Source organism: Psittacula echo (assembly GCF_963264785.1).
Source record: "Psittacula echo genome assembly, chromosome: 5".
NCBI lineage: Eukaryota > Metazoa > Chordata > Aves > Psittaciformes > Psittacidae > Psittacula > Psittacula echo.
This window is the reverse complement of record NC_137739.1, coordinates 37493333-37517958: the sequence shown is the minus strand read 5'-3', so window position 1 is coordinate 37517958 and position 24626 is coordinate 37493333. Positions and strand designations below refer to the sequence as shown.

The following is a 24626-nucleotide window of genomic DNA, read 5'->3' as shown; positions in this document are numbered from 1 at the left end:
TGAGGCACTGTGTTTTCCTGTGCTGAAAGGGTGTACGGTGTCTCTACTTGCTTCAGACTTACACGAGAACAGTTCCTGACTCTCAGTCCCTTGTGTGGAGCCAGAGCAGTAGAGAAGAGCACCAGCACCAGCCACAGTCAGGTGCTCAGCTGTGACAGTGTGCTTTGAATTTGTATTTTGCTCCATATGACATACGGCAGACTTCACCCCCCACTGCTTCGTTCTCTGCAGGCTGTAAGTTGAGTTAGTAGTGACATTTGAAACATCATTTTTTGTCTGTGTTTTTCAAAAAGTGTGTCTTAGCACGTGTCCTGGCATGCTAGGCCCTGTAGCTGTGTTTAAAAACAAAGCAAGGGACTACCTTGGACCTGAAGCATTTACAGTCTAAACAGGCAATGCATGTGAAAGGGCAGAAAAATGTGGGAAAAGTCAAATATCGTACTGTCTCCTTCTTCTAGATACTGAACTAAGGTGCAGATAGATTAAGTAACCCATCCAAGGCAAAAGAAGCTATCAAGAAAATCAGAAAGTGAAGCTAGATTTCCTGAATTGCAGATGAGCACCTCAGCTCATCCCATACAAGCTCTTTCCCTTGTATACCTTGTTATAGCAAGCCAGTATTGATGCTGTATTTCCCAGAGAGGCTTGCCAGAGGTTTTCCACACCCAGTGAATCCAAACTAAGTTATGGGATCCTTAAACAACTTTATAGCTTCTTTTGGATATGTATATATAACTTTTAACACCACCCCATGAATCCTCCAGGTTTTAGGTGGCTATCATTTTGTTTAGACATATGCCAAAGGTGGGTTTGGATGAAGGCCTCATTTGGATTCAGGTTTGGAACTATGTATATACATGCAATAAAAGTGCACTTTTTATTTTGTGTTAATATTTTCTCTGGTTTTTTTATATATATATATGCTAAAGGGTATAGATGTGTCCAGTACTTGGGGTGCTTTTCTTGAGGAATACGTAGATGTTTGCTGCAGTGAGACTGACTACTCCCACAGCAGGCTCTCAGCACCTCCAAAATTTAGGGCTTAGGTCTAGACTTTTCAGAGGGGCTCACCTTCCATTGTTAGGCCAGACTTTCACATATACCCAGGCAACTATAGTGTGTGAGCAACTTTAAAACCCAAATTTTATATTGTCCCTAATTGGAAAGGGGCATTCTTCTTAAATTTTAGCTGCAGGTAGTTCTGCAGCAGAAAATCTGTCTCCAGAGTGCTCAAGTGCAGTGAACCCAAAATTACTGAACCTTTTGAAAATGTGGGTGTTACCTGCTGCTAGGACTTGCAGGAGAGCTGCCAGAGGGGGAACATCCTTCCTTAAGGGGATTCCTGATGGGGGGAGTTGTCAGCATCTGATGAAGCTCCCACTGGCAGTACCTGAATTCCCAGAGGGAAACAAATACTCACTGTAAGCAGTATTACAGAATGCTTTTTACTGTTTCTCAATAGTGAATTTTCAAAAATTATAATTATTTCAGTTTGGGAAAATAAAACAATTCATATAAGAAGGGGCTGAAAGCTCTGTAATCCTAATGTAAGAAAATCCTCTGTGCTCCAGTTTGAAGAATATTTTTCTTGGGAATACAAAGGGAGGTAGTACGTATCGAGGACCTGATCCAAGTTATGTTAGTACTGGGAGGCTGCTTTACAGTAACTTGCAGCAGTCCTCAGTGAGGAAAATGTGCCAATGAGGTGTTCAGTGCTAATACTTTGTAATGCAGCCTGCCCACTCACATGTGCCCCACAGGTCCTGGATATGCCATCCATGTGATAGCGACACTATCCTGAAGTACCTGCTTGTTCCAGGGTCCGGAAGAAAAATTGCTTAGAAAAGACAAAGGAAGCATATGCGAAGAGGATAATGATAATTTTTGAAAAGACCTCCTTGTGCCTGGCCACTCCCGGAGATGGTCTGGGCAGGGGGAGGAAAAGGAGAGGAGGTCAGAGGAGGGAAAGATAAGGATGTGGGTGGAAGTTACCGCCAAAGAAACATTAAATCGTCTCTCACTGTGTTTGAGTGGAACTGTTGTGTGGGCAAAGTCCTGCATTGAAGGTAGAAGTGCCCCAAGCGCATGAGAGTTGCCCTAGGAGTGTGTAGAAAGCAGTTAGTTTTCTTCATTTCTCTCTTCTTTCTTCATTTCTCTCTTTTTTCTTCATTTCTCTGCTTTCTATTTGTCCTGCAGGACAAAATACCCACATTGTAAGGGTCATCTGTGACAGTGAAGGAGTTGTTGTTTGTGCTCAGCCAGTGTTGCAGAGGGAATAGGAGCTCCGACATCATTGCATCTGCTTTGTACCAGCACATCAGGTGATATGTAGCTCCCTCACTTTTCTGTTTATTAGTTGAAAAACGGGAGCGTGCCTTACATTTTGGAAATGCTTGGCAGTCATATTCTAGCTGCTGCCTGATCGTTGGTTTGGAAAAGCTATTGCTGAAAGACGACTTCCCTTTTGGTATTACATACTGCATTTTGCCAAGCAGTTACGTTTGCTGGTAGCTTGAAGGACACAGCCCGCTTTCTCAAGTCTTTCTGCTGCGATAGAGGGAGTAGAGATAAAGATGCTTGTCTCTCACGGCAAGTTAGAGTAGCCTCACAAATGCTCCGGCTTTGTTTTGATTCCCATAGTTTTGTACTTCAGGAACTTAAGGAGAATAGCATCTGTGCTTCTCCCAACAGCTGGCACTTTCATGTGTCCCTGACATATCTGAGTGGGAAATTGCACAGTCTTCTGTCCGACTCTGCAATGACTACAGTGGCCTTTGCATGGGAGGTTGCTTCTGTGCGTACATTTTAATGTCCTGACTCTGCTGGAATGTCAGTGTAACAGAGAGCCAGCCACGGCCCCCGTGAGGACTGCAGTACAGTTCTTTTTTCCTGCTTTTACGGTTGGAACTTATATTCCTCTGCCGCAGCACGAAAAAAAAAAAAAAAGGGTGTTTCCCTAGAAAAGCAGTTGGGGAAGGGAGAAAAGAAAAGCCTTGTGTAGCAGGGAGGAGGCAACATCCTCAGTCTTTAGGTGTCTGCAGCAGTGGCAGCAGCAGTCGCATCCCGAAAGATTAATGAGCAGGCAGGCTGGATGCGAGGAGAGAGCACAAGCCCCGTTGTAGAGCTGGCTGTGGGGATCCCCCGGGGAGAGGCGGGCTGCTCTGATACGGCAGAGGACTGGGGGCGGCTGGCAGAGAGCTGACTGCACACAAGGCAGCAGCTCCTAATGGTGCTGATGTCTTAATCGTTGGTGGCTTCAGCAAAGACTTATCTCACGCCCCCATATTGCTCTGGTGAACAAAGGACTTGAGAAACGTTGCTTGACTCCTTGGCATTAGGTGGGTTTGGGGCTGTAAGAAGCAACTCTATTTAAAGAGGAGTCATAAGGAGAAGAGAAAAACGAAAGAAGGGAATTCTCCAGCCTGGGTTAAAAATAAAATACAAATCCTATTTTAACCCTTTGTCAGACTTGTTCTGCTCGTTTAGGATCACTCCTGTAAAATGCAGGTGGTGTTGCAAGCAAAATGAGAACATTTCTAGAAAGGCACTATGGTTTTCTGAAGTGGAACAGCAGTATGTGTATATGCCCTCTTAAGCTGCACAATGAACTGTTTGGCAGTGCTTCAGACATAAAGTGATTGTTAAACTATGTAGTCTGTGCATCTGCAAGATCCCCAGTGTATTGTTAAAAGAGAAGTTTGCACAGGACTTGGAGACAGCCAGAAGGCCAAGAAAAGCAGCATGGAGCAGGAGGAACAGAACCAAAATGCTTACAATAAAAGGCATTGTGCGAAATAGGACTTCTGGTGAAGTGCACACTCACTCATGAAGGCCGTCCCCTCAGGTTGTCTGAAAATCCTTTTGGTTGAATGAACAGTATGAGGGAGGAAAAATTAGGTTGGGTGGGCTGCTTCTGGCCTAAATTTGAAAACGAAACTCGTTCATTCATGTAACCCCTCTGCAGATCCTTGCAGTCCTTTTCTGCCTCCGAGGTCCTGTGTTCACTTGTAACATCAGACAACTTGTCCCAGGAGGAAACCTGCTGGGCGGTTAAGTCAATCATCAGGTCTAAAGGAGGCCATCAGCAGAGTAACCCCCCTGAAGACCAGAACACAGGTGCTGACTCCCATCTGGAGGTTTGGAGAATATGCACACCTGTCATGGAAAAGGATCAGGAGGAGCCATTGCAGTTCAGATCAAGGAAGAAAAACAGCTATGCACTACACATTTACTTTCCCTTTACAAAGAAGGTTCTTATTTGAAAATATTCAGAGCACTTTCAAGGGAGGGCTGTTTGCTTTGGATTTTATTTTCTGTTTCAGATTTAAAGAGCTGCATCATACTTCCTTAGTAAGAGTGTATCAGAGCTGTATGCTTGTATATATTTTCCTAAGTGAAGCTTCTGCTCATTTGTTTGAAGATAGAACTGACAAACTGAGGCCTTCAGTAGGTAGGCAGCAACCTCCTCTCTTTCGGGCTTTATGTGACTGATCATTTGCAGATCATGAGCAAGATAAGGGATCAGAGAGACAACAGTGCTTCAGGGATCTTGTTACACCTGAAGAGTGCTAAATTACTCCCAATGGAGACATCTGAGGTTTCTCAAACAGGTCACTGTTCCCACAGAAGGAAGAAGGATGACAACAAATGAAGACATGTCCAAAGGAACCTCATCAAAAAAGTACCTCTGCAAAATGCATGTTTAAGGGGTCAGAAGTAAGGACTATCCCCACCTGCTAGAACTTACTTAATTTTTCTTCACCATCTTTTCATCACTTCTGTTGTCTCCATTGCTTGCAAGTAGATCCTAGATGTTATAGTAGTGGTGCAGACTAAAGCATGCACTTTAAACACTTTGTTGAACTGGAAGTTAAATATTTCCTACAAGTTCACATCCCCAGGCGTCCTGAAGGGAACATGGAAAAGGTCTGGAACATTGCAAGGAAAGTAACTTCTGCCTTAGAAAAAAAAAAGTAGCACACAGGAGAAAAGATTAATGGTTTAGAAATGTTAGCAAGCATAAGAATGCAAAACCAGAAGAGGAATAGTCAGAAAAAGGCTCTCACAGCCCCTAGGATTTCACAGAATGTTGTTCTTGAGTGGCTTCTGTTGTGGCATAAGGAATCCACTCCAAAATAAAGAACAGGCTTCCTGTTTGGATGTATAACATTATACTCTAAATACAGGAACATGTGAGCAGCAGCATGTTACCAAAGGACATAGATAACCCTCAAGCCATCCACTTTGGATGGAGTATGACTGTTACCAAGGGAGGGAAAATTACCTCAGCTCTGTTTAATGGTTAGGTACATCTTTGTAGAGAAGAGGGCTCACCTAAAATCATCACGATGCCTTATCAGCTGCTGCCCCAGCCTTTCTTACTGAATGGACCCAGCAATAATTTTAGGACTCACAGAAACAAAAAGGGCTTGTCAGTGTTACTGTGTTCCTCTGGCAAACAAAATGTGGGATGGGACTGGGGCAAACTTCCATAGACCTTCCCTGAATACCCTGCAGTGATGCTTTGCAGAAGTCTTTAGTTCACCTCAGCTTCTTGGACCTGGCAAGAGATGTCCAGCAGAGAGCAAATAAAAGAAAGTGCTGGTCTGCTGTCCCATGGTGTCTAGCAACCAAGCACAGAAAGCAAATCTTTTACCTGAAGTGCATATTTCCTATCAGAGGAGAGATTGGGGATAGGGATTATTGATGTTTCGGTGCAGGAATGAGCTTAAGAGTAGGAGCCGGTAGGCAAATGAAACTTCTGACCCGAACACAAATCCATATTATACAGCAGTAGGATGCACTTTAATCCCTGCCCTCATATCTATGTTAGTGTAATCGTCAGCTATCCCTAACTATCTTGAGTTCTGTATGGTACAAGGAGAGCATCTCTGTGGCACTTTCTTCCCAAATACATTTGCATAAGTTAGGATTCAGCACGTGAGCCTCGCAGCACTGGCACTGTTTCCTCCTATCTGAAGTTAGTGCTGTGTTTCCTCAGCCTGGCATCCGCCTCAGCAGGATTTTGGTGGGGTTTTTGTCTGTCCTGTGTTTGTGTGGGAGGCAGTATAAGCTTTTCATGGAGGGAAAGGCTTGTTCAATTGGAAACAAGGGAGTTAATTATGTCTCCTATAAAGAGATGTAATTGGTTTTCTTTTCTGTAAAGAGAGGATGACATGAACAGCATCCCTTGCCTTTTCATTCAAAAACTCTGTTGTGACCGTATTGCTGAGGTTTGGAAAACTCCCTGATTCACAGGTTGTTTTTTGCATGTTCCAAACATCTGGGAACAAGGTTCAGCTGACTGATGAATGTGATCTCTGGCAGAAGATGCTGAAAAGTTGGGGAGGGGGGAGGGCAGATCTAGCCCAGCTGTCCATTTCAAATATTGCTGGTTTCAAATTTAGCCTGCCATCTTCTCTAGCAAATTGTTTGTGAGCACTTTTAAATCTGCATGTGTAAGTCTTATCATAAGTATTTGGCAAGTGCAAGGGATTTTGAACTAGATTACGAAAGAAAGATGCCTCTGTGTATGCCAAAGCATCCCAAGGTGTACAGGCCTAAGATGGTATTATTTAAATTAGCCTCAGTTTTCAAGTTTTCTTCTGGTTTTGGCATGCTTGCTCTGCCACTTTCAGGAATTACTAGAGTAAATATGTCCAACCAAGTCCATTCTTTTCATAAAAGAAGGCTAATTTACTTATCGTTAGAAGTTTCCTGTTGTTTCCTCTATGTAATTTTGGAGTCATTAGCACCTTCTTTAGCGATGTGTTATCGCCTGACATAACAAAGTGTTGCATCTATCTCTACTCTTCAGAAGCCAAATAGCTTTGAACTCTGTATTAGATGTGTTGTGTAGGGCAGATGCAAAGGAATAGGAAGAGACTCAAGTAAGCAATGGCACTTAAAGATGACTGCTCTGAAGACACAAGACCCACAATACTATCTTCAGAAAAAATGAAAATACCACCTTCCTCGAGTCTGAAATGCCTTCATTTCTTTGTTTTTCTTGGTCTCCATGCAATAATGCTGTGTTGTTGAGTGCACCTACACTGCAGTATACCACTTCCCATAAGCATGTGGGTTGCTTTGGAGTGATGCAGGCAATTCAAGGGGAAAGTTTTCTATACTGAAGGAGAAATTGTCACTATGTGGAGAAGATGATCTGGTTTAGGATAGAGAATAGTTTTGGCAGTGGTTTAGTATGGTGAATCTGAAGAATTCGCCATTAGGACTTGGAAAGGCTCAGAAATACTGCAGCATCCGGGAAGTAATGCTCAAGGCAAAGATTCGTAAATAGCGAGGCAGGGCTCATCTCTAGGGACTTAGAACTAAAAGATGGAATTTGTTCCTGGATGACTCTGGTCTCATTTAGTAGTAAGAGTCCCATGCACTTTGAGATAGGCCAATGCTAAGTCCCTCTGGAAGTCTGACCAGGCTGAATAATGTATTGGAAAATATAATGAAGATGTAGAAAACAGTTGTATTCAGCTCTGGAGAATATGCTGGACCCTTCTGTAAGGACACAGCCAGAGATGTCTGAGCCCTCCTTTCTCAAGGAGGTTTGGACAACGTGGAGAAGGAATGACTTGTCTTATCGTCTGTTCTGAGATGCTCAAGAGCCTATCTTTAGAATGTTGTTTGTGAACTTTCCTTGCCAAGAGGTTTCTTGATCCTGATATTGATGTTGATAGGCTGCAAGATGTCATCAGCACCTCCAGCAAGAAGAGACTGGTGTGTGATAGAAAGGATATGAGAAGAGCAGAGATAAAATAACTGAGAAACAAAATGTTCCTTCGTTGCTGTCTTTGATCTCTTACCTCCCAGCTGTGAGAGATCCTGGATGCTGATGGCAGCAATCAACTAATTTTCTGCTGCTTCTGTTGCATGTAAAAAACAGAGGAAGATGTTGTCTTCACTGAGGGGAGTACAAGTCTTGCTGTAATGTCTTTTGTTTCAGGCTGAACCTGAGGAGAGGCAGGGGATGAGCACAGGCAGCCTCAAAACAGGCAAAAAAAATGCAGTTTTGTTTCTTCTTCTCCTCTCTCTTTCTGCACTTTGCTTTCTACTACAATTCCTGCCTTATTAGCTATCCTTTTGCAGGTTAAAACCCAAAGGAAAGCTTCCAGCCAGTGTTGCTATCTTTGCTGCATCCTTGATACCAACTGAAGAAGTGGGAGGCACCATGGATAAAACTGTTGCATCCGGGCTTGCATCATCTTGAAAGCTTGTGTCATTTCTCAGCATCGAGGTGCAGTAGTTGAAGGGAGGGGGCAGCTTTACAGTAGCTGTTTAACTCTCCACCAGTAGTTTACTCCTGACATGGGACTGAGGCTGAGTCCATAAAGCTAATTTTGCTAGCTCAGGTAGTCCAGAGATGAAGATATGGGGACGTCACTGCTCATTTCCCATGCTGTTCAGTCCTGTCTTGCAAGATATGAAGACATGCTTGTATTTGAGGTGGGTCTGCGTTAAAAAGTTATAATCTCACATACAGATGAGTCAGTAGGGATGTTTGGAACCGAAGTGCAGGCTCACGTCATCATAGAGATACACCAGTTACGGTCATGTCATTACAGATAAACACTTCACAAGTGTGCTTCTGAAACACAGTCTGTGCTCAGGGTGATTATTTTATGGACAAATCTGACTAATTTCAAGATCATGGATAAGGATAAGTAGTTCTTGGGACCAGTGTCCGTAAGGTGGGAGGGACATAGAAGTTTTAATGTAGAGCTGGTGCATGTTCAGGAGGGAGCTGCTGTTTATGCTGCAGTGTGATAGAACCTCTTGCTGACTAGGTGTGGTAGAAGAGCTGGGCTGAAGGGTTGCTTGTCCTCTCCGAGTACACAGCCACTGGCTCCACAGTTCGACAGAAAGTCAGTTGTTGATTCCTCTGCCTGCAGCTCCCAGGTCTCTCCTCAGGGCTCCCTCTTTATTGCAAAGTGAATACAAACATGAACTTTGTGAGCCTGTGTTGCCCTTGGTCTTTCACAGTTCCTGGATGAGGTCCATGCTGCTGTTTGTCTGGGACCATTGTCCATCTGGGAGGTGCAGTTGTGCTTCAACAGCATATTTAGAAAATGGAAACAAAGGGGAGAGCTGTGGGTTGCTTCAATCTCTGCTTCTGTCAGTGCCAGCTGTGGCTGTTGGGATGAAGAATCACTGCTAGATACCAACTGTTTATATCTCACCAAGTTTATTAACTCAGCTGAGACAAGGTCCTAATATACAAGTACATACAAATATCTATCTAAAGAGTCAAGGGGCACCCAAAAGTGAAGGACAGGAGAATACAGTAAAATAACAAAAATAGTATTATCTGTTTTCTGCTCTCTGAGATGACTGATGTCATTAAGCTTGTTGTGGAGCAGGGCAAGGCAAGGATACTCTGGTATTCTGCCTTTGTCTCTGCAAAGCTCCAGCTATTCTGCCCTCTCCTGGAGCATTTGCTACCTGCCTTATTTCTCAGGGAACCAGAGATGTCCATTAAAGAAAGATGTAGAGAAGGAAACAGCACCATTCCTATTGATTGCTTCTGGAATAGTGTTGGAGAAGGTGTAAAGGACGTTTGTGTAAGACGATGCCAAAGAACTAAACAAGGCCAGTGTGACTAACGGAGAAAAAGAGAAAGAGGGGGAAAGCAGCTCTCTGAGACACATAGGAAATAGTGGAGAGTTTATTCTTTGAAGCTTTTCCAAAACTGTGCTTTTAAATTTCATTTGCTAGTGATGGTGGACTCCCTTAAGGACCTGGTCCATGGTACTCTCAGCATCGCTTCAGTCCCTTTCCTGGATGCTTTTGGGAACCCCTCTGTCTTATCGTATCCTCAACCAGTGTTCTCAGAAGCTCTACACTACATTTTTGGCAGAACATTATGCTGTGCTGTGCTATACCCCCTGCTTTATGCTTGCATATACTCCTTTAATAGGATTCGGCATCTCCTTTATCCTCCACCCACTCAGAGATGCAAATGTTGTGTTTCATACTGCCCATATTAAATCTATGATGTCTCAAATAACACAAGGGGCTCCACACTTGTATTATTTGCAGTTGAACTCTCCATACACCTCAATTTTGCAGCTTGTTTCTCCTCTGTGTGTAGTGTCTGTTTTTCCATAGCTGAGCATAGCAGCCCACAGGGCATTACATGTTCTTGAATGCACCTTATACCTTCAGTAGAAGTAACTTCTGCTGGGGAAAAATTAGTTATGAATTGCACTGCTTTCCCATGCTCCTGCACAGGGCCTGCTGACTTCCTGCTCTTGCTTTCTTCAACATAACTACCCCTGAAATGAGCCAGGCATATGTTTGTTGGTCTCTGGGGGAAAAAGCTGCAGGTGAGTACTGCCTACAGCATTTCTTGTGGGGGTTAAACTTAGATTTCTAGGTTTGGGGTGAGCACTGCAGGTCTGGTTTGTCAGGGAGAGCTGCTCACATGAGAGGGGCCGAGAGTGCTGCTTTGGAGCAGTAGATATCTGTGTTCATGCAGGCTTGGCTGTGGCTGCTGATGGGGCGGTGGGTTTCTCTTAAACACTGGGCTGGCTGCACATGAGTTAGGATTTTTACTCCCAGGAAAGAAACAAAAAAACCCAAAAAATACCAGCTGTGCAAGCAATCTGCTTCAGGTCAAAGAAAGCACAGTGCACATTAACATTAAAAACCAGAATAAGGAGGGAAAAGGAAGGCAAGTCAAAGATCAGGTCATTTCTCCTGCAGAGTGGCTGTTGGTTTGTGTCTTGTGTCCTGCACTACTTGGCAATGGCAGCCAGGATGTGGCACTCACCAAAGGTGACAGGAGGCACAGGGAGGCTATTTGCCTTCCGGTGTAAGGGGACAGTTCTGCTGACTGCTGGCAGAGACTTGCATGTCAGTCACTCGTTAGCTGTGTACCACCGGGCAGCAGATAATCTCAAGTGCTGAATGAATAAATCCCCTCCTTGTCAGCTTCCATCAGTGTCTCTTCCATGAAGTCTGGATGCTTCTTAAAGAAGCATACGCTGCAGATAAGTCTAAGTTCCATATTTACTCGGTAGCCTATGGCAGAGCACTGAGGAACACTGCAGCTTTTAACTATTGAGTTAAACCATGAAGTTCCCAGGTTAGATAACCTGTAGGATCCAAATCCCATCATGCCAAGACCTTGAAATCAATATGCCAGGACAGGTGTTCTCTCTTGTTGGGGAGGGGCATTGGCATCAGCAGAAAGGATTTTCCAGAAAATCCTCACAGTATCCATTTGGCTGACTTCATACCCTCAGACTTTGTGCCAACTTTTAACATTCAGCGAAGCGTTAGAGTTGCAGTTTTGAATGGACTATGGAAAAATACTTGTTTAAATAAAGACAAGTAGAAACTGACATTCTATTACAACAGTAGTTTGTGACAAATAAATTTCCCTACTAAAGCTTCATGGTATAGAAGTTTGCACGTGCAAATTTTAACAACAAATATGCATCCTGCTTCTCATATATACCTATTTTCATTTATGGGGAAATAGCTTTGAGAAGCACTCATGCAAACAAAAATTGTGGTGGAATAAGCCCATAATAGAGCTTTCAATAAAATGAGAAATTGCTCAGCTTTCCAGTAATTTTGTCTGGTTTTTGTAAGCATTTTGTACAGCATTGTCTAGCTGCCTGATTCTGTGGCGATCTAAGTCTAGTTTTCCCCCTCATTTACCCACTTTTTATAGAATCTTCTTGTAATTACTAGTCTTTAGCAGAAAACCTGAATTCATGTTAAAGCATTTAATTAGTCAAAATTGTGTAATAGAAGATTTCTTCCAGATACCACTTAATGATCATTAGAAGGTCTGATTCTAAGCCTGCTTAAGTCTATTGATGGCTTTTGTTGACTTGAATACATTTTGAATCCGGCTTGGTATATTCAGAAATGTGAAGTTATTGGCTGCAATAGCAGGGAATACTCTTCATAGATGGACAACTTCAGTGGTTCTCTGCTTCCATAATGGTCTGCTGAGGAAGCTTTGGATAAATGAAATGAAAGACCACTTTCAGTGAAAAATCAACTAAATTCAGAACTGCAGAGGAAGATACTTTAAGATTTAATCATTTAAAACCTGATTTTTTTCCACAGCTACTCCGTTGAAGTTTAGGATGCAACTGATATAATGTAGTATTGCTTAGATTTGGTAATGGCTTAAGTCTGTTTGGAAGAATGATATCCCCAAAGCAGTGATGACCCTACAGGACACATTGGGCCTGTACTTACTTGTATAAAGCCATTGGCTCAAGGGAGACCTTAGAGCAGCCTTCCAGTACCTGAAGGAGGGCCTATAGGATATCTGGAAAGGGGCTTTTTATAAGGGCATGTAGTGACAGGACAAGGGGAAATGGCTTTGAACTGAAAGAGGGTAGATTTAGATTATATATTAGGAAGAAGTTATTTATCATAAGGATGGTGAGACACTGGCACAGGTTGCCCAGAGAAGCTGTAGCTGCTGTATTCCTGGAAGTGTTCAAGGCCAGGTTGGACAGGGCTTGAAGCAACCTGGTCTAGTGGAAGGTGTCCCTGCCTGTGGCAGGGGGGGTTGGAACTGGATGATCTTTAAGGTCCCTTCCAACCCAAACCATTCTGTGATTCTTTCATTCTATGATATCTGGTTTAATTTCTTTTCTGTTTTCAAGGGTACCCTATTTGTTCTGTGATTACGGAAAAGAGTGAACAGGTGACCTAGATGGTCTTCACCAAAGCCAGTAATTTTTCACCATTTTTAACTTTTAGTCCCACGCAACATGGAAGCAAAAGTACTAAATGAGTAAAATCTTAGGGTCTGTTCTTGTGATATTTCTGTTACTGCAGAACACAGATTTTCCAGGGAACTTGAGATTATTTTCTTCCTATCCAGTACCTTTGGTTTTGCCACTTCAGCTCAGTGGAGTATCACAGTGACTTACTTTCTGATTTTTGTGCTCTCATCATGGAAATGCAAATCACTGCACAGTGGGCCAGACACTGCAAAAGTAGGTACTTGGTACAAGGTTTCCAACCTGAGTTCTAGCCTGAGGAGATAGATGAGTATCCAAATCTTTGCATCCTTTGAAGTTCATCCTGAATCTAAATAATAACTCAGAGAAAGTTCATGTTCTGGTTGAGATTCTAGTAGCTGAGAGACAGCCATGAGTTCTGAGAAGTATTTCATTAATTACTTCAAAGTAAAGCAGAGTAGAGCCGCCATTAGAGAGCTTGATATTCACATGAAGACCTACCACCTCCACCTCCCCTCCACCATTTTGCTCTGAGTAGGAAAACCAGCATAACATGTTTGCAGCCTCCTGGCCCACTTCTGCAGCTTCAGACTTACTTCTCCAAATGGTGTTTTGAACAATATGGGAGACACTGGTGTCAATGGAGGGAGAGCGAGCTCTGTGGTGCGCTGCTGGTGAACCTTGAAGCATCCAAGGAAAATGTCATCTGCAGCCCCCCAGCTTTTTGTGTGTAGCTGTTCTTTGGGAAACACTGCTATTAATGACTGCTGCACAGTGCTTGCACAGGTTTGGTAGATAAAATACAGGCTGGTAGATAAAAGGCAGCTTTCCACTTCATTTTTCAAGTTCTCACAGCACCACATGGGTGACCCAATTGTTACTGAGCAAATATAAACAAGAGAAAAGGAAGCTTTCTTTCATCACTGAGACAAACTATCAGGTTTCCTCAGCCTGCCCTCCTTGCCTTCTACCTGAATTAGCATCCTGTATACCTGTGGGTTGGAAGGTGAGAGAGCAGAGCGCTTGTCACCAGTGAAAACTGTGCCAACACGATGGGCTTAACCAGAGATGTGATTTCTTCTGGGGCTGACAATGGGTGAAGTAGAAATGGAGCAGAGGGACCCAGACTTTTGCATTATTCCTCTAAGGAATATGGGTCGCGTTGCTGCTGTGTTGCACTTTGTCATTAGCTGAATCACTGGAGCATCCTGTCAAATCAGCCTGCTGCATAGATTTTTAAAAACTCTAATTGGCGCCTGCAAGGTTACAAGTTAGCAGTGTATCTCCATTTGCCCTGCACAGCCTTTCACAGCTCTTTCCCCCAGCTCCAAGGCACTGTTGTGCTGCACAGTTAGTAACCTACCATGGTATGAGGCAACCTAGGCTGTGGTTGAGACCCTGTGAAGTGACCTGGCATTTGTGTGACAGAGAAAGCTTCCCTTTTTTCCTTTCTTTTTTAACGATTATGCAAATGTTTCTCCCTGTTTCCTTGTTTACCACAGACTCTGATCCTCCCTAGACAGGCTATTTTGAGTTTGGCCTGCTTTCTGATAATTGCATCTGCATTAAAGCAAAGACCCCTGCAGGGTTTCTCCATTCTTCTGTCCTTGCCAGCTCTGTGCTGGAGAGCACTCCATAGTTTGCTAGCACAGGGATGCACAAAAAAGGCATGCCAAGGGCTGGCAATGCCCTGGAGAAGAAGGCAAAGCTGCATGCTATTTCAGACCTCTCTTCTTTAGCCAGTGAGTTCAGATACCTTTCTTTTGCTAGTGACATGGTGGCTGCTAGGTCTTCCTGAGCCATGCATCAGTAAAATCACTGTCATGACCTATGGTCTGTGTCCAGCCCATATCAATGTCTGGCTTCTTTTTGGGGATGTAAAAAATGAATAGGATCTGGGAGAGTCAGCCAACAGTAATGACTGCAGTAGTAATTTTGAGAAAGTGGTCTGTTGTATGTTTTTGGGAACTGTTGTTTTTCTTTGGAAGGAAAAAGAGGCAGGACACTGCTGGAAAATTTTTGAGGTTGATCTTTATCAGGTTGCTCTTTAGAGAGCTGGGAATCTCTAGTGCTTGAAATAATACAGCCATTAGCATGTTGCTTCTCTACATGGGGCCAAGGCCTGGACTATGAGAAGTGCAGTAATGATGCTTTTCCTTCATAAAACCCCTTTTTTCACTGAAAGATGATACGAAGTCTTACTGAGATGAGTAGATTAATTTTGTCCTTGGTTTACAGCTAGAAGAGGTTGTAGACAGTGGAAAGCTGGAGTGGTGCAACACACCATTGAACTGAATGCACTGTAGTGAAATGCTGCCAGGCGCATCTGGCCAGATGGCTTTCTGCATGCCTGGGATTGAAATCAAGGCCTGTGTAAGTGTGTTTCCTCTCCGGATTTAGTTCCCAGGAATTTAAAAATATGCACAGAGCCTTCCACACTCACACAGTTAAAATGACGAAAGTAAAGTAACTCAGGCTATTTCCTTTTAATTGGTTCTTAGCGTAAATCTGTAGGCAGTAAGTAGATATTTGCTTTCTTTTCTGATTTGCTCTTATTGAACTTGGCCATGCTGTGCTGTAACTGAAGCCCCTCCTCCAAGTGAACGTCATAAATCATGGCCTCTTCTCATGCTTTAGGGCAGTAACCAAGCAGGACCCTAACTGGATGATGCCATCCATCACTCACTTGGTCTGAGCATATGTTGCCACTGCACCCACCAGAAACTTTTCAGCAGTGAATTGCCAGTGCAGTTAGACAGCCCATCTGGAGGGAATTTCATCTTTCACAGGCAGGATATCCCCCAGAAGGGAGAATGGGATTGGATAATCCCTACCATAGCTAGTACAATGGTCACATTCCCCATGAAATACCTGGTCTCCCCCATCCAAAGGTAACTTTGTTGTAGTTCTAATTTCTTAGCAGATGCAGTGCTTGGTGCTGATGATGAACCTCAGTAGTGTTGGAAGAATGTTATTTGAGTGGGTACTTTTGTTTCGTTTTTCCTCATTCTTGAAGCAAATCCAGCTTTTTCAGCTTTAGGGCTGAACAAGCCCTCTGCGAGTATCAGTGCGTATCTTGTAGCAGAGAAGAGTTTCCTTGAAGAGGAGACAAAAAACGGAATAAACTAGCTCTCCCCCTGTTTTTAGGTAGTACAGTTGAAATCACCCAGTTTGTGTTTCTTATTTGTGTAAGTGGCTTTCATCTAAGTGCTGGTCATGAGTTAAGTTACGCCTACAGAGCTGTCACCATCAGGTATTGTGTATCACTGAATTCACAGCAGTTCTGGCAGTGCTGAACTATGTACATATATGTTTAAATGCATTCCCCACTTCTCGGAAGGAGCTATTTCTAGAGATCCCAAGTGTGGTAGTGGATCTCTCAGCTGACTTTTGACTGTGCAGAAACAAATAAGTGTATAAGATTGACACATGTACAAACACTATTTCTTTCATCCTGATATTCAAGGATGACCAAGGGTGATGTGGCGCAAGAGTTGCTTTTGCTGGTTTTGTGTGGTTGTGTAGAGGGAGAGATCTGGGATGACAACCAACATGCTGGGAAATCCTCCTCCTCTGCACAGCACTGGAAAACTACTGCTTTCTAATTTCCTGCCGAGGATCTCATTTGCATTCAGAAAAAAGTGTCCGTGTTCAGGCTTAGTCTAAGATGATATCTCAGGAAATTAAAGAACATCAAGAACTAAAGGTATACTTGGGCAAGTTCCTAATTACTTACCTGATCTCTGCAGGGGAGATGTTAAGGGATGGTTCTGTAGTTTGTGCATGGTTTTTTTGTTTGTTAACATAGCAGGTCTAGGACAATCAGTTACTTGAAGGGCTGGGAATAAACCCTACCTAGTTGTCCTTGTTTGCTTCTGTAGGTCTTTCTGCTGCCTTTGTGGAATCCTGAAAATTTGTCATGCCCAGCTATGCAATGCTTAGGCAGCATCTGTTTGCAGAGTTTATTTCAGTTACCTGCAGTCTCCACAGTGCTACGTAAACTCCCTTTGAGTTAGGCTAGGTCAAATCAGAGCAGTTGCACCATGGCTTCAAGTAGCACAGAGCAATTTTGCTTGCACTGACTCTAGCTCTAATAAGTACCCTTAGTAAATTCGGGTTAAAAGCAGGGCTTGCACTAATTACAGGAACTTAGTCACAACTTGCTAACTCCATATTGAAGGCAGGCTTTTAGAAGTAGCCATGTTTGGACAGATTGGGAATTGAGAGAAAGCACAGTCTTAACGCTTAAGGCTCCAATACTCAGGTTTAATTTCTTGCTGTGCTTTGTATTTCTTATGTCACTTCTTACATTTCTTTCCCTTTCTGTGCCTTGGTTCTGCAACTGTAAAACCACACTGCTGCCTTTTGCTCTTTGTCCTGCATGGACTGCAAGTTCTTCAGGATGGGGATTGTCTAGTATTAATTGAGTATGCAATACATGTTGCAGCATGGCGACATCTCGGCCATCTGGTGGGAAGTCAGTAGAGTCCTAAGTGACATCTTAAGAGTTGTTTCTGTACTTTGAGAATATGTCACTGGCTTTGGGTTGTGAGGGAAGAAGAGCCTTGAATGCTCATATAACTCTTATAGCTAATTCCCTTTGGTAGATTTTGGGACTTTTCTTTCAACCTTGAAATTTTGTTTGTTTTCTGTTCTGCAGGGCAGGGAGCGCTGAGGCTGAATAAATTGAATTTTTCTTAATTTATATGAGTGCTAAATAAGATGCATTGCTATAAGTTGCCGTATCCTCTGCATAAAAAAGAGCGAAAAATGGATAAATGAGAAGAAAATGTGTGATGGTATCTAATGTATTCTAAGACCAAGCTGCTAATATTCTGTTTCTTTTTGTTTCTTCCAGGTGGAGCGGGAAATAGCCATCCTGAAGTTGATAGAACACCCCCACGTTTTAAAGCTGCATGATGTTTACGAAAATAAAAAATATTTGTAGGTATTCCTGGCTTTTGCCAGAGAAAGGGGAAGGGAGGGAGGGAGATGAGGTTTTGAAATTCAGTGACGTTTCTAAAAGAATGGAGCAGGGCTTCGCCCTCAGCTATTGTCTGTGTGATATCTAATACTTGGATGAGGAAGGAATACTCCTTATTTCCTTAGCTTTTCTCAATTTTCTTCTCTGTACTTACATGCTGTTTATTTTCCTACTTAAAATGGAAGAGAGAGAACAAACCTGTGTTTTCTGTCAAACAGCAAGAGGGGAGGAAGGTTTGACCCTGTAAGATCTGGAACCATTTTAAATCAGAACTGATTTAAACTGATTGTCTTACCATGGACAAGTTGGATAACCCCCCTTGCCTGGTAGTTTTCATTGAAACCCTTGGTTCTCTCTAACAGTATTTTAAATTTGCCTCATCAATAACAATTTTTGGTTTTAAGGGCTGCTGAATTCTCCTGATGGTTCTGCTGTAACAGTTAAGTTTTTAGGGCAGGAGGGGTTGTTGGGGCTTTTTTGCAGATCATAGCCAGTGCTGGACAGGGATATTGTCCACACACAAGAGTCATTTTAGCTTGCCAGGGCACTAGATATGTTGAATCTGTTGTCAAACAAACAGGCCATATTAATCTTGGCACAGCAGGGAAAAAAAAAATCAATGTTCTCCAAATGGAAAAGGGCAACCCGGTAGGGAACTCCAGGTTATTTTCAGCTTTTTAACAGGTTATTACAAGTAGAAGAGAGTGGTAAAAAAAAAATAAACTATTTTTAAAAACCACTATCCATGGGTGACCTCTCCCTAATGTCACAACTCAAAAAAGGAATGACTGTTTACCCAAAGAAAGTGTGTTGAATGGAGGTAACAATCCCTCATGGACTATTCAGCCAGTCTCGTTACTGGAGCAGTGAAATCCTATTCTGAGAAGTGAGGCCTTTGTGCCTAAGGGTTACTTTACTAGATCAGGCAGTAATTTCTTTTGGATTCCACATTTTCCTTTGGGGAAGAGCTTGCCATCCACGGTGAAATGCTGTTGCCAGAGTGAGCTTGTGCAGGCACTGGGTGGAGGCTGGCTCAAACATTCTCTGACCCGCATCTCAAGTGCTCTATCCTCAGTGGTGTAAATGGTCATGGCACCATTAAGCCCAGCTTGCCCCAGCTGGCAACGGAGGCCCAGATCTAGCACAGCCTGCTCTGCATGCGGAAGGAGGGTAGCAAAGGGAAACAAGGCTTTACAGCCAGTAAGTTCTCCTTTAATACTGAAAAGAGAGGCACCATCTGTAAGACTACATTCATTTGTATAAAGGGGATTAGTATGAGCCCCAGGCTTTCTTTTGATTAGGAGAAAGGGAATATTCTTCTTTGTGATCCTTGTTTATTTATATGCCTGTAGTCTTAGATACATAATAGATACACATAAACACACACTTGCATAAGCCCAGCAAAAAGCTGATGTGTTCCAGGTAGGTGTAGTATACTTGAGTGGTGGAGAAAATGTATGAATACATGAAGACAAAAGAAATTATCATCATTTGAAGTGATGATGGGTTACAGAGGTGCTGAAGCTCTTTTCTTGCTGTCCTGGATTCAGCAGCAGCAGTCAGTTTTTCTCCTTCTTGGTAGCTGGTGCAGCACTGTGTTTTGACTTTCGGCCTGGGAATAATACTGATAAAGCCGATGTTTTCAGTTGCTGGTCAGAATGTTTACCCTGACCAAGGACTTTGTGAGTCTCATGATCTGCCAGGGAGGAGGAGAAGCTGGGAGGAAGCAGGGACAGGACACCTGACCCAAACTAGCCAAAGAGGTATCCCATACCACAGCACGTCATGCCAGGGGATGTAACTGAGAGTTACCCGGAAGGGCACGTCCTCTTTTCTGTCAGGCTCTTTTCCAGCGGGTGGTATCATATTCTCTTCCCTTGTTATTTCTCTTATCATTATTATTATTGGTGGCAGCAGTAGTGATTTGTGTTATACCTGAGTTACTGGACTGTTCTTATCTCAACCCGTGGGAGTTACATTCTTTCGATTCTCCTCCCCATCCCTTTGGGGGGGTGGGGGGGGGAAGTAGACTGCCTGGTTCTAATTTACGGCCTGGGCTTAAACCACGACACTTGCCCTGAATGCCTGTGAGGCCAGCAGCTGAGTTGAGCTCTGTTTTTTTACCACAAAAGACTTGGTGGCTATTTTGCTTCATGTGAAAAGTATCTACTGCTCAGAGCAGTGGGGGTGGTGTTAGACCAAGATTTCTAAGAAATGGCTGCATTCCTTGGCAGGAAAATACCTTTCTGCTGAAAATCACCTTGAAAGGGAAGCATCCCATATCTTTAAGCTATATCTGGGTATCCTGGCTTCTAAAAAATGTTGGGCTCCAAAGTGTGCTTTGCCAATGACTATTTAACCTTTAACAATCACTAAGTCTTCTTTGTGCTGTTGCTCCTCTGCCTGTGAGATTGAACTGTCCGCAAAGGCACTGAAGCCTTCTGCTGAAAAACACTGGCTTTGTCAAAGAACCAATAACTGTTAATTTCATTTCATTAGTCACTGTTTTAAAGAAAGGGCACAATGCAGAGCTTCTGCCAAGCCTCTGTGTTCAAAATTAGAAACAGACGTGGCCTTGGATAAATCTAAGAGGTGGAGCCTGTGGAGGGGTGAAGCATTACAAGTGTGTGGGGGCTGTATATGCATGTACTTTCCCAAATAATACCCCCTCTAGTTCTCACCAGCATCAAAAAAGGATTGCTCTCTGGTGGTAGCACCTTTCCATCACCCATGCCATCTCAGCAGCAGTGGCAGTGTTTCAGAAGAGCTCATGAATTATGGGTGATATTTCAGAAGCCAGAGACTAATCACGATGCAGCGCTGAGGAGCATTTCCTCAATAAATGTTAATTTCACAAATCATGTTTGACTTTTGGTTTATGATTTAATTTGTGACAGGGGACTTTGGTTGAGTAGACTCCTAATGCAACCATGGATCAAATCCTTTTTCTACAGTTTATTTAACACTGGAATGAGTTTTAAAAAATAATAATAAAATCTATTAGTATATGTGTGTTAGTCTACCCGTCTTTTTCTGTTTGTTTTGGTGTTTTCTGTACCAAGACGGTTGGAGAGAGAGATGGAGATACCTATGAGCTCTAAGCCTTCCAGCTCTTTATCCAGCATTTTGAGTTGTTACTTTAAGACTGTGTCCTACAGTTCTAGGTGCATAGAGGCAAACACAGCTGCACTGTGGCTCTCTGTATGTGTGCCGATACACCACCTCAGATATGCATTAAGTTGGCTAAACTAGTAGTGTTACTGACAGTTGAATTGTTTCATATTTGTTATATAATCACACTGACTGCCTTCAAGCAAGACTGGGAGTCCACAGTAATAGATAATTCAGAAATAGCTATAAACAATCTATGCCTCCCTCTCTCTCATCATATAATGTTAACAGACAAAACAGCCTTCCATTTTAAAGATCAGGAATGAATAAAAGTAGCCTGGTATGGGGTAACCCCAGAGTTGTTTAAGAGCTGATACTGCTGGTTCGTAGCAGGGAATTGTGGATAAACTACCAAAATTTGCGTGCACTGGTTATTTTGACTAACCAAGTTCAGTCAGTCAAGAATTTTAGGGAACTGTGAATGAACTAGGGGAATGAGCAAGGCAATAACAAAGATGATAAAGTTTTGGTGTTTTCTGTAAATGCATATGGGAGTGGAAACACTCCTTTGGTCATATGGTTTCTGCATTGCAAGTGAACTGTGTGAACCTGGGTGACGCTCCTCTTTTCTCTGTGCTATGTATAGGGCATCAGATGGTGTTATTAGTATTTCTCATTTCCTTTTCCCTTTTGTGTAAATTTCTATTTGTAGGATCATACAGGTATCTGTATGGATATGTATAGATTTATATTGGTTGGTATTCAAACCTTCACACTTAAGATTTCAATTTTTGAAATTTTGTGGTGGCATTAATTTTAAATGTCTGTGTTGTCCAACTTGATCAGCATTTTAAACAAGAGTCTGTTTCCAGAGAGTAACTGCACATCAGACTGTTGTTCTCTGAAATGTGCCATGCAAACATCAGCTCTTCTTCCAAGTCCCTTTCTCATCATGTAGTAGTACAGTGCTATCCCTGGGCAAGTGCCCAAGCCTCATTGCAGTGTACACAACACACCACCTCCTGATTTCAGAGGTGAAGGTGCTTCCCAATGAGCCAAATAACAAAATTAAAATGTCCTCCTGCCTGTACACAGCTCACGTTTCTGGCTTCTACGGAATCAGCTGTCAGCAGGAGTTAAAGACTTACAACTCTGGTGGTGTCTGGGTAAGAATCGATGCTGCCACTCCTCTCCTGCAGAGTTTTCCTGTAATTCTGTTTATTTTTGTTGAAAACTAACTATGAGGTTCCAGAGGATGTGAGAAAGAGAAAGAAGGGTTCTTCTTACTGGTTATTATATTGGCTGCATAGAGACCTCACAGGAGCCTTCCAGTATCTGAAGGGGGCCTATTGGGATGCTGGGGAGGGACTCTTCATTAGGGACTATAGTGATAGGACAAAGGGTAATGGGTTAAGTTAAGGTTAGATATAAAGAGGAAGTTCTTTCTTGTGAGGGTGGTGAGGCACTGGAATGGATTGCCCAGGGAAGTTGCAAATGCTCCATCCCTGGCAGTGTTCAGGGCCAGGTTGGACAGAGCCTTGGGTGACATGGTTTAGTGTGAGGTGTCCCTGCCCATGGCAGGGGGATTGGAACTGTATGATCTTAAGGTCCTTTGCAACCCTAACTATTCTATGATTCTATGATTCCGTGATTATGTTCTGTTGTTGGTGTCCCAGGACTTTGACATTTGATCCATCTGTGGGGAAACCTCTCTAAAGGCAGAAAGAGGGTTCAGAAAGAGCTCAGTGCTGAAAGTTACTTTCATAGTAGGTATGCTTCTTGGTCTTGTGGTTATGGGGTGTCAGATGCTGTGGATACAGGAAAAGAAAATAGAAGAGGATTGAAAACCAACATAGTGTTCCACCTGAGCCTTGATTAGATTTAAGAGAAATAATCAGCTACTTTGGCCCCTTTTTGACTGCTGTTGACTTGGTTTAGTACTGTCATGACTTGCAAGTGTGTGCAGCAGAAGGGAAGCCAGTCAGCTGTAGGAGTGGGGCCAGCACGCGTGAGGATTTGAGTCCAGGATGGGACTGGAGACAAGGAACTGGCTAGAGGCCAGGGGAAGGGGATGGGATGCTGCACCAAGGACAGGTGTCACTGCTTGCAGGAGGGATGCCAGCTTGGCACAAAGCAGGGCTTGCACAGAGGTGGTGGTAATGATTAATACTACGCCCTGTGCAACACCATCTTAATAAGCCCTACACAAAAGCCTGACTGTATCTTCTGCTCACTGGCTGACATGTGCACTTGCATGCCATCCAGGCCACAATGCTGGTCTTGGGAGAAAACAGGCTCATAGGACAGTTCTGTGATGTGAGCACAGGCCAAGGGAAGATGCAGCTCCAGAGCCACAGTGTATTTCTCTTTCAGGCTTCAGTAGGCAGTGCTGTGTGTGCCTGGGCACTAGTTGTTAAAGGAAAGGCCACTTAGCTCTGAAGAATAAAACCCCAAAATACATGGTCACTAGCAGAATTGTAGCAGTGAGCTAATAGGTTTTGTCTCAGCTCTGCATGTCCTGTACTGAGGATCCCTCTGGCTGGATTCATTCCACATTGTGTGCCCAAGTAGGATGGCTGCTGCAGTGCCATGGCAGGCATGACTACACACCATGAAGGCACTGCTCAAAACACCTTTCATCCCCAGTAAATCAAAGGTACAGAGTGCAACAGCATAATCTCCTACTACTTTGCTTTTCCCAAAATCTGCAACCTGTTCATGTCCAAACATCATAAGCAATCAAATACAATCTCCATTCAAACAATGGAGATTAGAGTTAAAATTGTCTTTTGGGAAAGAAAAATCTAACACATGCACACTTTCTTGCAGGCGAGGAAAACTAAAAGAAATAAATAAATACAGTTTCTGGCCTGGTGCCAAATTAGGGTTTAAAAATTCATGCCTGCCACAAGAATTTATATAATTTATGAATAATTTATATGCTGCACCAATAACGAGGGGCTTAATATCAGATAGAGATTATTTAATCAATAGAAAACAGTGCAGTGAAAAAACCAACAGAACTACAACATGTCAGTCAGCGCTGGGCAGCTTTTAACCTCCACCTGCTACAGGTATGCCCCTTCATAGATACGTATGGAAGGACATTTTGTAAATAGGGTAGTAGCATGGAAGTGGAATGGCCAGGACTTTTTTCTTCTGAAGGCTTTATTTTGGCAGTCTGCTGGTCCAGACATTTCCCTTGCTGATTCACCAGAGTTTTGAAATGTAACCAGTTTTCTAGCTATTTGCTGAATTGGTCAGGAGTAGCTAGTTTCTCAGGCATAATCTGCTGAGGATCGTAGGTTAGTGTGAGATAGTTCAGAGTTCATCAAGACTGGTGACAGGCACAATTGGCTGCCACAAGTCTTGTGGTATGAAATGTCTTACCTGTAGGCATCACAAAACAGTAAACTTTGAGCATAGAGGAAGCAAGCAAGAATTCTCCTGATTTTTCTTGTATTTGTGTGTATCTCTTTCTATATAATTGCACCAGAGTTTTACATCTTGTTGGAACCTGAAGTTGTGCGTCTTAAAAGCTAGCCAGTGCCACATGAATATCCAGTCTGACATGGTAAAATCCCTAGAATATCACCCAACAGTGTGTGATGGTACCAGTGGTACACTCAGAATTATGTAGAAGGCCAGCCTACTTGTTTAGGTTTAAGTAAGGTAAAAAATGGATTATTAACTGGTTCCTTGATAGAAAGCAATTCCAAAACAAGCTGTGTGAATTGACTACCATTCCTAGAGCACCAGAGAGCATTTCTTGTTACCCTTATTTTTTCTTTTTTATTTAT

At 43.0% G+C, this 24626-nt stretch overlaps 1 protein-coding gene across 2 annotated transcripts in view; it reads left to right on the top strand.

The window, feature by feature from the left end:
- The window catches only part of BRSK2 (BR serine/threonine kinase 2), a gene marked incomplete at its 5' end in the record, with an annotated part of 323574 nt that overhangs the window by 196076 nt on the left and 102872 nt on the right, over positions 1–24626 (top strand). For both annotated transcript variants that reach the window (XM_080619064.1, XM_080619063.1), the window contains one exon: positions 17590–17675. In XM_080619064.1, the coding sequence (XP_080475190.1) occupies positions 17590–17675 (86 nt within the window). The remainder of the gene's footprint in view (positions 1–17589; positions 17676–24626) is intronic.